General features: G+C 49.2%; 2 protein-coding genes across 3 annotated transcripts in view; one reads left to right on the top strand and one right to left on the bottom strand.

The window, feature by feature from the left end:
* The window catches only part of LOC144125866 (uncharacterized), a 43864-nt gene extending 34897 nt beyond the window's left edge, over positions 1–8967 (top strand). For both annotated transcript variants that reach the window (XM_077659613.1, XM_077659612.1), the window contains exons 8-10: positions 1222–1378; positions 5934–6113; positions 6438–8967. In XM_077659613.1, the coding sequence (XP_077515739.1) occupies positions 1222–1378; positions 5934–6113; positions 6438–8353 (2253 nt within the window). In that variant the 3' untranslated portion in view covers positions 8354–8967. The remainder of the gene's footprint in view (positions 1–1221; positions 1379–5933; positions 6114–6437) is intronic.
* A 2510-nt stretch (positions 8968–11477) lies between these two features.
* mRpL44 (mitochondrial ribosomal protein L44) lies at positions 11478–12672 on the bottom strand. The gene has a single exon (XM_077659611.1). The coding sequence runs from the start codon at positions 12601–12603 to the stop codon at positions 11578–11580; it is 1026 nt and encodes a 341-aa protein (XP_077515737.1). The 5' UTR covers positions 12604–12672; the 3' UTR covers positions 11478–11577.
* Between the last annotated feature and the right edge of the window lie 4425 nt (positions 12673–17097).

Genomic DNA, 17097 nt, shown 5'->3' with positions numbered 1-17097 from the left:
AGTCTTCAAACCCAACCAGACAGGCAAATTTGTCAAAATGTTTAGTTTTCACTGAGTGTTATGAGAACAAAAATTCAACTTTCTCCTGAATATGCAAATTTAGCTAGTGCATTGCAAAAACGTAGGTTGTCTTCAGTGGTTGCAATATCGAGGGGAAGGCGGTTCCACTTGACGGAAGTTCGAGGGAGGCGAGACTGAAAAAAAGGCTTTAGTATCGCAATTTGCAATCCCGACCTTGTGATGATGATCAACGGGACGGGAAATGTATTCGAGTGGTGAAATGGAATCTTCATGCTGCATGATGTGGTGATAAACCTTGCAGAATAGAGTTAAGCGACTGATTTTCCGGCGAAATTGTAAGGATGGGAGGGAAAAGTGAGCTGTCATGGCTGTGATACTTGTGGTATATTAAAGCAAAGAATGAGAATATGCTCTGACTCAGATTACTTTTGAATCTCCCCTACTTTTGAATTGTGTCTCGGTCGTTCCTTGGTAGTATTTTTTTCACTGCTAGGACATCATAACGTGCACTACTAGCATTTCTCAAACTCTTTGAAACGAACATTCTGACTCTATTGCTTTGTGGATCATCCTTTGGCGGTTTTCATTAACCAACTACTATTTAGTCAATTGCAAATAGTGGCAGTAGTTTGACTGCAATGCAAAGCATCAGTGTAATGACCTTTAGTGACAGTGATTTTTCTTAGATCACTGTCTTAACATATTCGGTGCAGCGATTGTGCCTTGTGATCATTTGAATATTCATTGAAGTGTACATGAAACCGTCGCTGTATTTGTCCAGAGGTCATGTCTTGAATTGAAATCTTAAGTCTGCTTCTTTTAATTTACAGGCATCAACTTATTCAAAGTTGTCTGAAAGTGCACTAGTATTGTGTCATTATTACTGTTGCTTGACCAAAGGTATTGGGAGCAGCCCATTGTGCTACATATTTTTCGCATGCATCCAGATACCAATTACATCTTCTTGTCTTAGTTATGTACAAAATACTCATCATGGTCAAAGCACTTCTGAACCACATCGCTGGGCCCCTCAACCAGCATTACTGCAGCTAAAATTCCTTTCACACAACACTGCTCTAGATAATTCGTTCTTATCAGCCTTGCTTGTGATGCAGTAATGTGATTAAGCATACACTTTAGAAGCTTCTTTTTGAAGAGCTAGAAGGAGAACCTGTCTGACGTTTTGCATGTCTTGTGTAGGCATACAAGAATTTTGGCAATCGAGTGAAAGGGCTTAAGAAGAAGCTGGATGTCAAAGCAAAGACACTGCCAAGCCCGGTGCCTTCACCAACGCCCGATGCGCCATCACCTACCAACTCGGATGACGGCTTGCAGCTGCCTGCAATACAGGATGCAGGTCAGTGCATAAATTTCCCACAGTGCCTGTCGCTGCAAGAAATTTCTTTGTGCATGCTCAGGGCTTGCACGTACCGTGAGTCTTGTGCAGAGGTTGCAGCTTACAGTCCATTTTAATAGGGCAAGGTGGTATATGCACTGAATTCTTAAGAAAAGAATGCCGTGTGTCTGTCAAATGCACACAGGTGGTGTGCATTCCGAGGGACCCCTAGAGTGTGTGGGGCCAATTGTTTTGGTCTCGCAGGATATGCCTTCAATTTGAAGTGACAAGCTCAGCTGGAACCCGCTGGTACCAAGTGGCAAAGGGGAGTGGCTGTTTGGTGCCCAGCTTTTGATGCTCGCAGGGCAGAGAATGGGTCAGAGAGCCAAAGGCTCACTGAACAGCATTTATACAGCAGAAAGATGGTACAGAGCAATTGTGCTTAACACGTCAGTACACATGCAAAGAGCAGAACTTCAGAGAGGCTACAATCCACAGAGAAATATCTTACAACAGTGCAGTATTGCAAGAGAGAGAGAGACGCACACAAGAATGCAAATTGTTCGCTGGGCACTGCGACAGCCCAGCAAACGGAGGGTAACAGAAGTGACTGTTCAGAAGACTGGTGTGCGGTCTCGCTGGTCCGCTGGCTGGGTGACAGTGGCGTTGACCCCGAGAGTCATGCAGTAGTGCTTTCTTCAAAGCAACCAAATCAGCATCTCGCATGGGCTAACTGGAGAAGCTAAATGGCCTTTATGTATAGTTGCTTTGCTTCTGCTCAAGTGAGGGTCTCTTCGGCGATTTTAATGCAACAGTGTTAAGGCTTTGTTTCTGCAGAAATTTGGTGCTGGTGGCAGCAGCGGTGGCATTGTGAGTGAAAAATTAGCCGGGGTAGAGTGGCACCTCTAGGTGGCAGGTAGGTGACCTTGTAATGTCATCACAGCCTGCCCTCAGGATTGTGAGCAAACTCCCTACCATGGCAAGTGGCAGCTCAGTTAATGATTGGTTGCAAGAGGTTGCTCGGGGAGAGTAACCAGAATCTCACAAGCCCCACCGGTGAAAGCACATGCTATAACAGGGCAGTGGCACAACGCGTAACTGCTGCAACAATGTGCCAGGAGTGGTATGAGGACTCCCAGCGATTTATGAATATAAAGTAGAGAATGACCAATTCCACATATATGGGCAGTACCATATTTACATGCTTGTAAGTCAACTCGAATGTAAGTCAACCCCCCCCCCCCCCCCTCCCCCCCCCCCCAAATCACATTTCCGAAAAATAAAAAAAAAACTTCCAAGGTTGTTTAAGCTTGGCCTTGAATAGTTGAACGCGATAGCATTATCCAGCGGCCGCCGTTTATCGCCAGCCACTATCGGCTGCTGCGCGCGGGGGCACCCATGGGCACATTCCAAAACGAAAATGTATTAGTCACTGGACTACTCGTCCACGCTTGCGCCATCGTCCTCACTAGCGCTGCCCTCGTGATAGCTGCTGTGGTCCCACAGCTCATCGTCCTAAAATCGTCGTGCAGCGAAATCCTGCACTTCACAAACAGCCACATCGCGACATTGCGTGGAACAGCTGAAAATTTTCCTCGCTGCAGCTGCCACACCAGTATCACCCATTGCGAATGTAGAACTTGCAGCCCGGCGCGCAGTTCGTTTCTTCGGCATAAAGAATGACAGCCATGTTGAATGTAGCCGTGAACGAGCGAGCACAGGTCGTTTACCGGACCCGGAGCACAAATCACGAATGACGAAGCGCTACATTAAAAACTTGTGAAACATGGCCGGCGGTAGTCAAACGCGTCAGAGCCAAAGAGAAACTACGTGTGAGCGGTGTTGGCTCTTCTGTCGGCTACCGACACTCCCCAGCGGCTCTGCGGTTTCGGGTGTGGGTGCCGCCGCAATTGGAACAGCGGCCCTTCTATCAGCTATTGACACTCCCTTGAGCACCGAGTGTGCGGTTGAAAGTAAACAAAAAAACTTGGACTGCGCATATTAAGAATAGAACACGAATGTATTACAGGCGGCCACCGCCTATCAGCAGACGCGGGGAGTGGGCTGGTGCCAGTTTGCTGCTTATCGACAGCCACCATCGGCGGCCTCGTGCGTGGTGGGGATGCCGGTTCTGCACGTTGAAATAGCAGCTGCTCAAGACCAGCACCAAGAGCGCGATGCGACGGAGCCGAGCAGCAAAAATGCTACCGCTCTGTAGCATGCCCGATATCTCGTTTGTCTCGCTTTTACTTATAGTGTGAAACAGCGGCCCTTCCATCAACTATCAACGCTTCCTTGAGCGCTGAGCGCGCATTTGAAAGTAAAACAAAAACTTGTTGGACGCTTGAGCTTCCCTTAGAATGCGATTGCGTTATCGGCCGCCGCCGCTTATCAGCAACCGCAGTCAGCAGCTACGTGTGGGGTGTGTGGGGTGTGTGGGGTGCCAGTTTGCTGTTTATCTTTAGCCGCCATCGGCCGACTTACAATCGTGCAAATACGGTAATCTATTAGCACTATTGTGCCATGCCCTTAAGTGTTCCCTCCAGATTTTTCTCGATTTCAGCAATTTTTTTTACTGAGGTTTGGGGAATTTTAAAAACCGAAATTGCCTCACTTCCAAATTGCCAGAGCTTCCAGGCTGCTGTAGAAAAAAAGGGTCTGGAATAAGGATTTTGAGTTAATTGAGGGAATTTTTGGTTCAGGCATGGGACATCACTGGTCATTGGTTACTTGGTGCAAAAGCAGATGCGTACTAACACAGGCCTCCAAAGTGCAAACACCGTCACCCTTCCTCCGGAATGCATGTCACCATTGGTCAGACAAGAAGGAATCTGCCAGAAGGTGCAAGTCATTTCTTCTCCAGCCGGGTGCCACCACTTAGAGCGAAGTGGGGAGGGCATCACCGAACACATGCAGTTTCACACTCTCTGCCAGTCATTGGGGAATATTTTTCCATTCTCATACATTTGACAGTGTGCACGGACGCCCTTCTGTTCGTGCCACGCGAATTTCATAAATGTGTGCCGAATTTTGCGACACTGTCTGAAGCTGCTTAGGTGCCAGCACCGGAACTGGCATTTTGTGCTTGAAGACCCCTCACCAGGTATGAACATTTGGAGTAGGTGCAGGTGAGGCAGTTGTAATGGTCCTAGTGAAATCTTAGAGCTGTGCGCATTGCAAACGGTAGTAAAAACTGAAACCAAAGCCTGTTTTGCATCTCTTTTTTACTTAGTAAATAGCTATTTACGCATCTCCTTTTATTGGTAATATGGCGTTTGCACTTGCTATGCAAGAGGCTTGAGCTCTTTCATTAGTCTGTGGTCCTTAGTGATGGGTGGTATGCTTTCACCAGTGTCTTCTAGTCTCTGCTCTGTGCCCATTCTGTTTTGCTGCACAGATTATTTTGTAGTGTGATCAAGTGAGTGCTGCAATTTCACTTTCTAGTCTGTTTGCATTTCTCTAAGGCCTGCATAAAGTGTTTTGCTTTCACTTCATTTCTTCCTTTTCTTCTGCGTCAGAGCTTTATCACACGCTCCCACTGCACGCTTGCTTATGCACAATCTCTGCAGCAAGTGCAGTTGTATTGCCATATTGAGTCCTGTTTTCCTGTACTGAAGTGCTCTGCTGTTGGCATAATCATGTTTTAGCATGCCGTGGTTATGCAACACACTATTTTGACATGCCCTTTCCAGCCGACAGATGATGACACACATTCAGCACAACACTAGTGTGGCATTTGGTGTTGACTTCTGACGTAGCTTTGTCTCTTTTCTGAGGACGTGGGAAAACTCTTTCAAGAGCATGTTCACGAAACTGTGTGCTGTGACCACCGGAGTCCGACAAAAAATTGGAGGATGCTTAAGCTTCGCCTTTAAGAGTGGAACACGGCAGCGTGTTGCAGCGCTGCTAGGGTATTATTCATGTACGCATCAGTACACAAAGACATTTCACAAAGACGCATTAGTACACAAAGAAGACCACAGCACATTTACTAGGTCCACTTTTATTCAGTTCAACAAACGAGCCTTTGTAGCGTATTCTGCGCGTGCTCGCCTCTCAGCCTGAAAGACCTGGGTCCGATTCTCCATATCTCCACAGGATTTTTTTATTTAGAGGTTCTCCACAGGTTTTTTTATTTGGAGGATATAACAACACCAACAACAACGCCACCAGCTTTTCTGCGACACCAGCTCCTTAACGCTGTCGTGTTAAAATATTTAGCCGAAAAGTGTTGGGGGTGGGGGGGTCTTTTTCAGAGTGAGCGAATTCATAAACAATCTAACAATTTCATATTAACAGAGATGCCGACGCCACTCTAAGGAGTGCATTATTGAAAGAGGAGACTTAGAAGACTCGACACAGCGTATAATTGGCTCAGCACTGGGTGGAGCATTGCACATACCAAAATGCGGTGTGTTCCTGTAGCTTCCAACATTGCAATAGTGCTGAAAGGAGAGGGTGGAGACCCAGGGGAAAAAGTCTTGAAGCATTGATGGCAGGTGGTCTAGGGGCCCCTTTTAACGGTATGCAGTCATGTGCTATTTGTGATGTGTGGTGTCCGATTTCTTTTGTCTAGCCTCCGTTGCAGAAGTGCCGCTAACAGGGAATGGTGCAGCGGCTGATTCACCAGGCTCGGCACCCTCACCTGAAGGCTCTCCTGACGGACTCAGTCCGGTCGTCCCAGAAACGGGAGACTCTACAACAACCAGCAATGCTACGGGCAATGCTGCAGCACTCAGCAGCTTCATGTCTCAGAGTGAGTGGCTTAATGTTTATCTTTCTTTAGACCTCATTGTGTTGAAATTTGATGGGCGCTGAAATTTCGCGATTTTAATTGGGACTTACGAGTTGTAGTGTGCTTCCTGTCAAATGCTACAATTAAGGATGATAAGTGTGAATGACTATGCAATGCAGCAAGAAAATAGCATGCAGGATAAATTACTATGAAGAGTAGTGTTGTGTTGCATCTCCTATCCTTTGCAAATCGTAGGCCATCTCCATGGTCTCACAGTAGAGGCATTGTGAGTAGTGTCATACTTCTGTGATATTCATGCAGAAAAATTCTTTGGTTATTTAACAGGTCCAACTGTGCTGTCATCATGGCTGGATGCTTTCAACCAAGAGTTCCAGGAAAACAGGGCTGTGCTGCCTGCAGTAAACACAACCCCACTCACCGCTGCCATGCCTGCGCCCAGCACACTTGAGAGTCGACTATCAAACCTGATGCAAACCATGGGTAACATACCCGGAGGGCTGTTCTCGTCCACGAGCTCTGCCAGTAACACACCCAAGCGGGCTGACTCTCCTCCCTATGCTTCAGCAGGCCTTAGGCCAGGTGCCATACTGTCAGAAGTACACAGTGGCAACACGCCTCTCAAGGACGAGAACAGCGGACAAGGGACGCCTGTACTTGACGAGAACTCTGCAAGAAAGGCTGCATCACTTCTGGACTCTGACATGCGTGTTCATGCCTTGAAACCCATAACAATGCAGGGTTCTCCAGAGCCAAGGGTCAGTGCTGCTTTTGGCTGTAAGATACCAAGCCTTGCAAGCCCCAAGACATGGGCACAGGCGTCACCAAAAGCAAGCGGCCCTGTAGCAGCAGTGCAGTCGCCACTGAACGCACCTGCCCTGGCCCCTCCACCTCTCCCGCCGGCATTACAGGCTTATCTTGAGCCAATTCAAACAGTGACGGGGGCAGCTCATCGAAGTGGCGGCGCAGTTCCCAAAGGAAGGTCGGAGACGCCACCCTCGCCATCTGCAGATTACCTGATCCCCGTTTCTGAGAACTTTGACGTGACGGACATGGAGCTGGACGATGACGGGTCTGGTGACGAAGAGCACGCAGAGAGCATGCATCGCAAGAAGCCTACCAGCAATCTCATCACTCTAGTCCAGCCGCAGGTGAGCCCTGCTGAAACAGCAGGACCTGCAACTGCTCGTGGGGAAAGAAACGATAACACCAAGCTGCAGCTGGACCTGCCTGCCCAGTCTGCCATTACAACAGCACCTGCACTGAAACTCACGCCTCCACTGGCTAGTCAAGGAGATAAAAGGCGCATGCTTGATTCCCCCGATGTTGCAAAGCAAGACCTTGTCTCAGATTTTCAAGTGCGAGACATAAGGCGCATGCTTGATTCCCCCGATGTTGCAAAGCAAGACCTTGTCTCAGATTTTCAAGTGCGAGACATAAGGCGCATGCATGATTCTCCCGATACTGCAAAGCAAAGCCTTGTCTCAGATTTTCAAGTGCGCGAATCGCCGTCGGAGGCTCGTCTTCGCGAACCATCAGACTTTACCACGAGGGAGTCATCCGAGTTTAATCTTCGAGACTCTGCTGATTTCTCCCAGCGAAAATCGTCTGAATTTCGCCTCCACGAGACTTCAGACTACACGACACGAGAACGCTCAGAATTTCGAGTGCGCGAGTCATCGTCTGAATTTCGAGTGCAGGAGTCACCATCATCTGAGTACAGGATGAATGAGTCATCATCATCAGAATTTCACGTCCGAGACTCATCTTCAGAATTCCGGGTTCAAGATTCTCCATCTTCATCAGAGTTTAATGTGCACGACTCCTTCTCCTCAGACTTCCATGCGGCACCTGCCAAGATAGAGACAGTCCAGATGCGCTCATCGCTGGACCGGTCTCCGCCAGCAAACCTCATGGATGGTCGAAGCATGTGGGAGCGAGGTGATTACTACTCTTCTCGAGAACCTCGTCATCAGCATCACCAGCAGCAGCAGCAGCAGCAGCAGCAACAACAACAACAACAACAACAACAGCAACAGGCCATGAGCAACGGTGGTAACCGAATGCGTGGCCGAGGCAGTGGGTACTATGGTTATGAAATGCGTGCCAGGCCTATGGAGCGCTTTCAAGAAGGGTATGGTGCATACGAGTCTGACTGGCATGCAGGCAGGCCCCCTAGTCCGCGATATCGGCACTATGGTGGGCAGGCACGGAGTGCGCCCTATTTCCAGCCGAGGTACTGAGCAGCATGTGCTGTGCTTGGTGTTGGATGCTGTTCACATCATCGTCATGTTTCTTTGGCTTGATGTATATAGCGCACAATGTAGAAAATGGGCAGGCTGGGGCCTGCACGTTGAGCTAGTGGCAGCAGCACTGACGACTCCCTGGTGATGAACTTTCGGGCTTCACAGCGCAATGTTTCAAGCAGCTGCAGAAGACATCGCACTGAGCTGTCCACGAGAAAGGGGCCCAGTGTTTGGTGCAAGTATGCGTTTGGCACTCAAAGTGCCCATGCCCACATTAAAGTTTGCGGCATGTAAATGTGAAGAGCCTCACGAGCAAGCCTTGTCATATAATGGGGGACGTTTTTCATTTCTACAGCAGCCGCGCTTCCTTTTCAGGGAGATGTGTGGTTTACCAAGGATGCATTCATCTTCAAGACGACGTATTGCCAACATGCTACATAGCTTCAGGCCTACCATCTGCTGCCGCATTCGTCACCACTTTCACATCATAGTTGTGCAGTGCAGTTGCATACAGAGTACAATTTGAAGTTCAGCTACTACGATGGCAAGCAGGGGGTAGTCAAGGATGCAGTTTGTGTCCAGATGATGAATACAGGTTTTTTTTCCGTTTTCGTCGCTGGTCTTTTTTGACAACAAAGTATTGCAGAGCATAGTGCCCACATGTACTGCATTGGTCATAGGTTTTCAGTACACTATTTGTATTTAGATCTTTGGGAGTGCTGTAAGTGCTCAACGAAATGGCTTAAAAACAAACCATGTTACCATTTTTAACCAATGGTGCATTAGTGTACACCTAGTGCAAAAGTCTGTGGGGCATACCTACATGTCGCCGAAAAAATCGTATTGCATAACCTAGGCACACAACCTAAAAATGATAGGCTCTGTGGAGAGTTCTCGCCCTAAGGCACAGTCTACATATTTTGATTGCAGGCTACATGCAGTAGCTTGCACAAAATTAGCCTTTTTCACAACTCGTGTGCCCCACAAATCTGACACTGGGTTTATGTTGGTTTCTGTAGGATGCCACATTAACATGCAAGAACTCGGTCAAGGATGCTTTATCTGGTATTTATGTAATTACAGTTATTACACTGGCTTGTAATTGCATTTGATTGATAGCTGTTATGTGCAACAGCATGACTTAGAGTAAATGTAAATATCCGTCTTTCTGTACAGTAACTTAGTAGCCACTAAAATGAGGACGGAAGTAGAAGAGTGAGTGTGTTGCTTTTTACACTGCATAGAAAGGCAGGCATAAGTGCTCCCAACCAAGCTTCTTTGTTAGTAGTGCTAAATTTCATGCGGCATGGCATGTGGCAAGATTTCTTTAATGCCACTTCTGGGTACGCCACTTTTAGGTGCACCACTTGCGTGTTTCCTGCAAAGTAAGTTTGAGCACAGTTTTTTCTTTGGCAGTCCAGACCAATAATGTAAAACTCCTCAGCCAAAGACATGGTGGCATCCCTTGTTTCTTCAAGTGCAAAGCTATTGTTAGAATAATTCAAGCAGTTTGCTTCGTTATGAACAAATGTCACTGCCATTGGTCCTGCTGTAAGATGTTTCATTGACCCTGCAGCACCTGTGGAAGGTTTGGTACAAATTTCTGTTCAACTAGCCGGTGGCATGGCTGGTAAGAAGTGTGTGCTCCGTCTCGTTGAGCAGTGCAACAACCAGCATTTGAGTAGTTAAGGCCATAAGCAAATGTCATGGTTGTGACAGCCCACAGTTATGTTTCCATGACTTGAAATCTATGGATTGCAGATGTTTTGAGAAGCACTGTGTGTGACCTTGTTTGCTGAAATATGTGCTATGTCTGCACATTCCAACCGTTCTGAATTTCCAGTGCAAAGTGCACGAGTATGTCGCAGTGTTGAGTAAACTGGAAGGTACAACATGCAGCTGGCCGAAAGAGAGGGCAAGGGAAGGCAGAGAGCTTAAGCAGGAAAAGGTACCAGTTAGCTACCCTGCACTAGGGGAAACAGATCGGCGGGGATATAAAGGGAAAGGGGGAAAGAACCAAGTTAAGACAGAAGTAAGCACTCTGCATATGGCAGACTTGTTGAGCAGGCACGGTGCTCTCAAGAAACGGACCGATTGGTTTCTAAACTCCAGTGCTACTTCCTGTCCACTTTGTGCATTGGCTATACCACAGTTACCTGCAATGGAACTGGCAGCCATAGCAGGGTCATGTAAATTCATTTAAAGGAATTCCAGGCAAGGCATCAGGAGCAAGTCAATTATATTTTCATTCTGACAGGTTAGAAAGTTCCACATTTCTTCAGTGCCAGTCCTGTACATACCTGCCATGTTCATTGGTCTAACAAATGTGGTAAAAGGCAGGATTTTGGAGGCTATGTGAGAAATTATGAGCTAAAAATGTGTTTCACTGGCCTTAATGGCTGCCCTAATCACGTGCTTTGATGTGGAGAGAGTACTTTCAAAAGGTACCATCAAGAGCAATATGAGCAGGAACACAGGAGCGCATGGCAGACAGCCTCAAATCTTCCTTGTGGCGATGCACGATGGCCGCTTTTCGCAACATCGTGGAAAGGGTTCTGTTGCGTTGCTAGCTTCTGAAAAATGGTGTAACGCACCGCCCCTTCCACTTTGTTTCTGAAAACGGCCGTCATGTATCGCTACAAGTAGGGTTCGAGGCTATCGGGCACGCACCCCCATGTTCCTGATCATAATAGTACATCCCAGAACCTTTTAAATGTACCAGGGGCCACTTGGTGCATGAGCTGTGCAGTGCATTTTTCACTTTCTAAAACCTGCAAGGCTACAGGTAAGATCTTTGCTACATAGTTACAAGGCTGCACAATAAGTGGCTTTACAGTACAGAACACAGCTTACATGAATACGAATAGAATAGACTGCACTGGCAGGAACTGGGAGGTAGGTAGGGCTGGTTGCGCACTGTGTAGTGCAAGTGTTTCAACATGTAGGCGCTTCAGCATTTCTGAAGCACCACTACACTTGCTGACCTCTGGATACTATGCAGCAGCTGTGCCATTCAGACTGCTTAGAGACTGTTTTGTAACAACTGTTTCATATGCATGTTGTACAAGATAATTGTAGCATAATCTGGACAGCCACTAAGAGCAAATGAAATATTTCTCTAACATTTATTTTACCAACTATTGTAACAGAACAATGCTAAGCTTCATTTTACAAAGAGATATGTGATATGTACATTTATAAGCAGCTTTAACGCTATTGCATCATGGCGCTGCTGCCGTTGAGCAGCTTTGCTGTGTGGCATCGCCAGGTAGCGATTTCGATATTTTACCCAGCACCAAAGGGTTGCTGTTTAGCGACAGTCCGAAAAAACGGCGGAGCGCTTCACGCGCCGCCATTTCCTGGGCGATGGACACCGTTTCACCAACGCTGTAACCAAGCAACTGTCTGTCCGAGTACAGGCCGACACAAAAACTTGCTTCCAGGGTATTCCTTCCGGACTCCCACAGCAAACGCGGCTCTACTGGCGGCCTACCAGCGTCGTGAAGCACGGTGGCCAGCCTCTCGTGAGGATCCGGTATTTCCCACAAATCGCACAAGTCCTTGTCCAAAAGCTGTGTCAGCACAAAGTCTCGCACAAACAGTTGAGCTCGCTCCAGGCCCGAGTCTTTTAGCAGCCCACCAATTAGAGCCAAGAGTACGTTGGCTAGCGTTTTTTCCACGGGGGGGAAGTCTGCACACATGATCAAGTCCGAAGTACCGATACTGCTAGAAACCTGCGAGAGTGTAGCGTCCGACAACAAATACCGTTTTACTGCTTCGACGCCATCCGAAGGAAGGTCGGGAAACGCGTGCGTAAGGTAATCTTGCACGTAGCTGCTAGTGAGATCCCTGCCAGCAGCCGATAGCTGCGTGTTAGCCGTTAGGCCTATGTCGGCACTGAAATCGTCGCTCTCCGAACGCATCCCCAAATCTTCTCGCTGTTTCTTCTCGCGGTCCACGTAGGATTCTTCCACGAATGCTTGGCGCAGTGTGATATCGGACCAGCTCTCGCCGAGGCGCCTAGCAAATGCGTAGATTTCGGCGTCGTAGTTCCACTCCAACTTGACGGAACGGTGCCGTAGCGGCTCTGGGCCTGCTATCTTTCGACGAGTTTTCATCTCTTTCAGCACAGCTGGAACTGATCGTTTATACCCACATACTTGAGCAACCCTAGGCACAGCGTGCACTCGAAGAAGTGGCAAAGTTTTGGCAGCAGTCCTCAGCACGCAACGTGCAAAACACTCCATTTTTGCAACGATGCCGACGATGCTTCGAACCTAGATGGCTCGTCTTGGCTGTGGCCAACCTCTCAAGCGACTGCGCGGCTCGTGCTACCCTAAATGTTTGTTTCTACCGTTGTAGGTTCTACTGTATTGCCTAGAATGTTTCTTCTTATCGCCTCAGTGGCGCCCGGTAATGTAGTTGTTTTATAAAAACAAAGATAATTCAAAATTGAGAAATAGATGGGTGCCGGCCATGGCAACTGACCGGCGAAAATGAAGACAGCGAAGCGAGAAAGCATTTGGGGAAGAGGGGGAGGGGGGGACGCACATTTATACTAATAAAGAAAAATTAAAAACGCTCGTGCACCAGTGTCCTGCCACTGTTCTGCACCGTGCAGGCAGTCACTGTGCACCGTGTGCAGCGCTGAAAAAAAAAAAAAACGCAGAAGAGTTACTATATCACCTATTCTTACACCGTGGTCACTATGCGGTGAATGCAGAGAATGATTCAAAGTTCGATACAGTGTAAAAGCAAAGGATTTTTCAGGCATGTTAAGTTTAGAAGGTATTTTTTTAGCCACTACCGATCACATATACCGAGCAGATGTAGCCGAAGGGATTCTCCAGAAACTTTGGCGCATATGTTTTGGCGAATGCCTTGGCTTCCCGATGCGTCGCCCCGCTTGAGTTCTGCCTTGGCGTACTGCAGGGTCGTGGCGTGACTTCGCTTATTGGGCCCGAACTGCAGGACCTTCGCGTTAAGTCGCTTGGCGTCTGCTTCTGCGGCCCCAGCCTACGATTCTTCTCGATCGCTTGTGTCGCCTTGCTGCGGCCTCCGCGGCACGTAAAACTTTTGGCGGGTTGGCCGATAACGAGCTCGCCAGATCCCTCTTTGGGGATTGAAGATTCTGGGGGATAAGCCGGTTAGCCACGCGCCGTAGCCTTTCGCCGTTTCTAGTACAGACGCCAAAATGTTGACCACTGTGGCTTGAATGGACTCCCAGCTCTCCGATGCTCGAATGCACGTATTCCAACGCGCGTTGCCTCGTGCTAATATATACCCAATCCACGCCATCTCGCCGGCTTCGTAAACAAACATATACACTGGAGCAGCCTGGCACAGCGGCGACTTGGCGCGTTGCGACGTTCACCGGCAGAGCCACCATAGCCGGCGCTCCCGGAAAAGCATAAGCCGTGATGCCGTGCTCCTACTGGCACCGCCGCATTTTGGCGCGCTGACGCAAAGCTGAGGCCAGAGCTAAGAGCAGCTACAGTTAAAATTCTAGTTTTGGGGTTTAACCTACCAAAGCGACTCAGGCTATGAGGTACACAGTTAAAATTGATGCCATCATGGTGTGTGTGGTCATCATCATCATCAGCAGCAGCATGACTACGCCCATTGCAGGGCGAAGGCCTTCCCATGTCTCTCCAATTAACCCTGTCCTTTGCCAGCTGCGGCCACCGTATCCACGCATACTTCTTAATCACGTTGGTAACAGCGCGAAGACCGGATGACATTTGTTAGGTTGGGGTAGCCTAAAAAGAATGAAAAATAATAAGCCCCTGTCTGCACCACTGACGTACAAAAGGCTTAATGCAATCTGAAAATAAATGAAAAGGCCCGAAGGCAATGATATAATTTGCCACCTGTAGGTGAGAAAATGGAAAAAAATGGGGGAGAGGGTAAAAAGCTACATAGCGACCCACAGCCGGGGGAGCGGGCCCGGGGAGACTCTCTTGACCTCCCTTGGGACGCAGCGGAAGGGGTTGGATGAACGGGTTATGGGAATTGGGATGTGAATGGGGACAGCGAGTTTTTGCTTTGATCTTTCATTTTTCTCGACTATTACTGGCCTGACTGGCCAGGACAGGGAGGGTGTCAAGATTGCCCAATGGTGTGTCCCCGCTCTCGGGATGCCCGACCACACACAAACGCAACGGGCTCCCACCGCCGGAGACAGGAAAACCTAACCCGGGGTCAGCTCCCTCGGGCTCCTCCACGACTTTGAGGGTTTGTTTCGTACCTGCCAGCTACTTGCCGTCGCGTGCTTTTCGCGGATTTTCAGACACCGGAAGTATGTGTGGTGTGATCCGGCCAGTAGAGGCTTAGGTCGCGAGCTTATGGGCCCTCGGCACCATGACTAAACACCTCCGGGGGACCCGCCTGCGCTTCCCCGAAGGCTACCTCCCCGAAGACATCGATTCCAAGGAGCCTGGCTGATGTAAACCCACGCGCGGACCTGGCCTCTCCGTAGCCAGAAACCGGCGCGTCGGCCGCCAGCAGCGAACGCCCCTGCGTGCGGAGGCTAGTTGCATGTATTTTAAAACCTTTTGACCTTTGACATGCCTTCCGTGCCGGATTCCGTGGGTCCAGCCTGGTGATATAACCAGGCCTGCCCCGCTCAGGCATCGGGCCTCACGGGCGCAGCTGGCCTTCGCCGCTGCGTGGGAGTCGCTGCCACTCCCATGGGTTTTTGCATCCCCAGAGGATGGGCTCGGGCCAACCCATCGCCATAGCTGGCGTTCCACCGGAACAAAGCCTAGTAGCCGAAACTACACCGGCCCGTTTCCGGTGGCGGAGGGTGCCACGAGCAGGCCGCCGCACAGTCGGATCCCCCCCCCCAGACGGGATGATAGAAAAAAACACAAGCGCTGCCAGTTTCAAATTTGCAGCCTTTAGTGAAGTCACTGCCCCAGAGATGTCAATGCGTGGTCCGCCCGTGGAACGAAGGGTCAAGGAGTCGACCCCTCCTAGAATGCATCTGTCGGTCTCCGGTTTTGATCTCGCCTTTGAGGCCGTGTTTCTTTCTGCACGCAACCAAAATTCGACAAAACAGAAATACTGGCCTGATGTCCTTTAACGTGTGCTGAAATCGCTCAGCATATGAGCGTTTTTTTTTTATTTCATTTAGCCTCCACTCAAATGCAGCTGCGGCGATCGAGATCTGATCCCGCGTCTTCGGACTCGACAGTAGAACGACAATGGCATTGCCGTTCATAACGCGTAACCTTGACAGAAGCAGAAATCGCACTAATCAAGAACCGATAGAGATGCAGTGACATGTGCTTCATCGCGATAAAACCCGCACACACCATGCGCTTAGATTGTATAAAAGGACAAGTGTTTCATGGCTAATAAACAGTTGTGAGTTCGCGCTTTGTTGCGTGTGTATCGTCGTCTGTCACTTGTGGAGTAGTGCGCTATAACCAAGAAGAAAAAAATTGTAAGACGCTTAAGCTTCGCCTTTAAGAGTGGAACTCGACAGCGTGTTGCAGCACTGCCAGGTAGTCCACGGAACGCCTCCGCCCGTACGGCGCGACGCCTTGCCCGTTAGACAGATCGCTCTGCTACGTACGGTGAGACGGACGCGCGGAGCGGCAAACCACGTAGAAGCGCTGCCTGGTGCATTGCCGAAACGCGCGGGACTCCAATTGCAGTCGTAGTTCGTCGGCACATCGTTCTTGACAAACCCGATGCCATGAACGCCAGCATAGCTTCCACGCCGAACGAACGGGCAGTTAGCCGCAAGCTTCGCGGTGAACGCGCTTTGGATGTGCGCTGCGTTGTTCGCCGCTCACCGCGTGATTCCTGTGCGCCCGCACGGCCCCACTGCATGCTCCCGAAAGAGACGAGCGGGAGGCGCTGCCTTCGCGCGCTATCTGTTGGGGCAGTGGCGTACATTGCGAGGAGGAGGAGGATGGATTTTTCGCTCACGGCCAACGCCGCCGACGACACCGGCTTTTGTGCGACACGGGGCCCTTAACGCTTTCGCGTTAAAATAGCGTTGACCCACCGCGGCGGGTCATCAGTGGTTTTGTTCGACCACGATCGGTCTAACCACAGCGGCGGTAACCGCACGTAGCACCTCGATGGAAAGAAATGCGAGCAACCCGGCGCCAACACGCCCCGCTGTAGTAATTTATTTTCATCGCGCTTTTACCTTGGTGGTACGAAAAGGACGTTAGAGCCGTTCTATAATGTATCATGGACGAGTTTAGGGTCTTTTTGCTATCACCGAAGTTAAAACGCGGTGAAAAGAAATTGAAACAGCGGAGCGTGTTGGCGCCGGGTTGTTCGCGTTTATTACCATCGAGGTAGTACTCACCTCCAGTCCGGCTGTGGCACGTCGCCTCATTCTCATGGAAGGTAGCACTGAAAGTTGCGGCTGCAAGTTTAGAGGGAATGCACCTCACGCGAAGAGTGTGAAATTTTCTGTGAAAAAACCGCACTGGCCGCAATTTTTTGGTAAAAATGTTCAATAATATCGCTGTCCAAATAGGACCAACCCTTACAAGAGTTGCATCTAATTCCGCCGCTGCCGGCAAATAAGTGCGTAAAATGTGGTCCTAAACGTGCGCTGAAGTTTCTACTGGTTCGAATAGCATGTATAGCATTCGCCTCGAAGACGCAGCAGTGAACGTCAGTCTTTTATTTTTTTTTTACTCGAGACTTTAAATACCATTTTCTCCTTCATGCGCCGCGTACTAAGTCTTTGCTGCCTTTTGACTCAGCCCATT

This window comes from Amblyomma americanum, chromosome 3 (genome assembly GCF_052857255.1).
Source record: "Amblyomma americanum isolate KBUSLIRL-KWMA chromosome 3, ASM5285725v1, whole genome shotgun sequence".
Lineage (NCBI taxonomy): Eukaryota > Metazoa > Arthropoda > Arachnida > Ixodida > Ixodidae > Amblyomma > Amblyomma americanum.
Note: the sequence above shows the minus strand (reverse complement) of the source record. Positions and strands in the feature narration are given on the sequence as shown.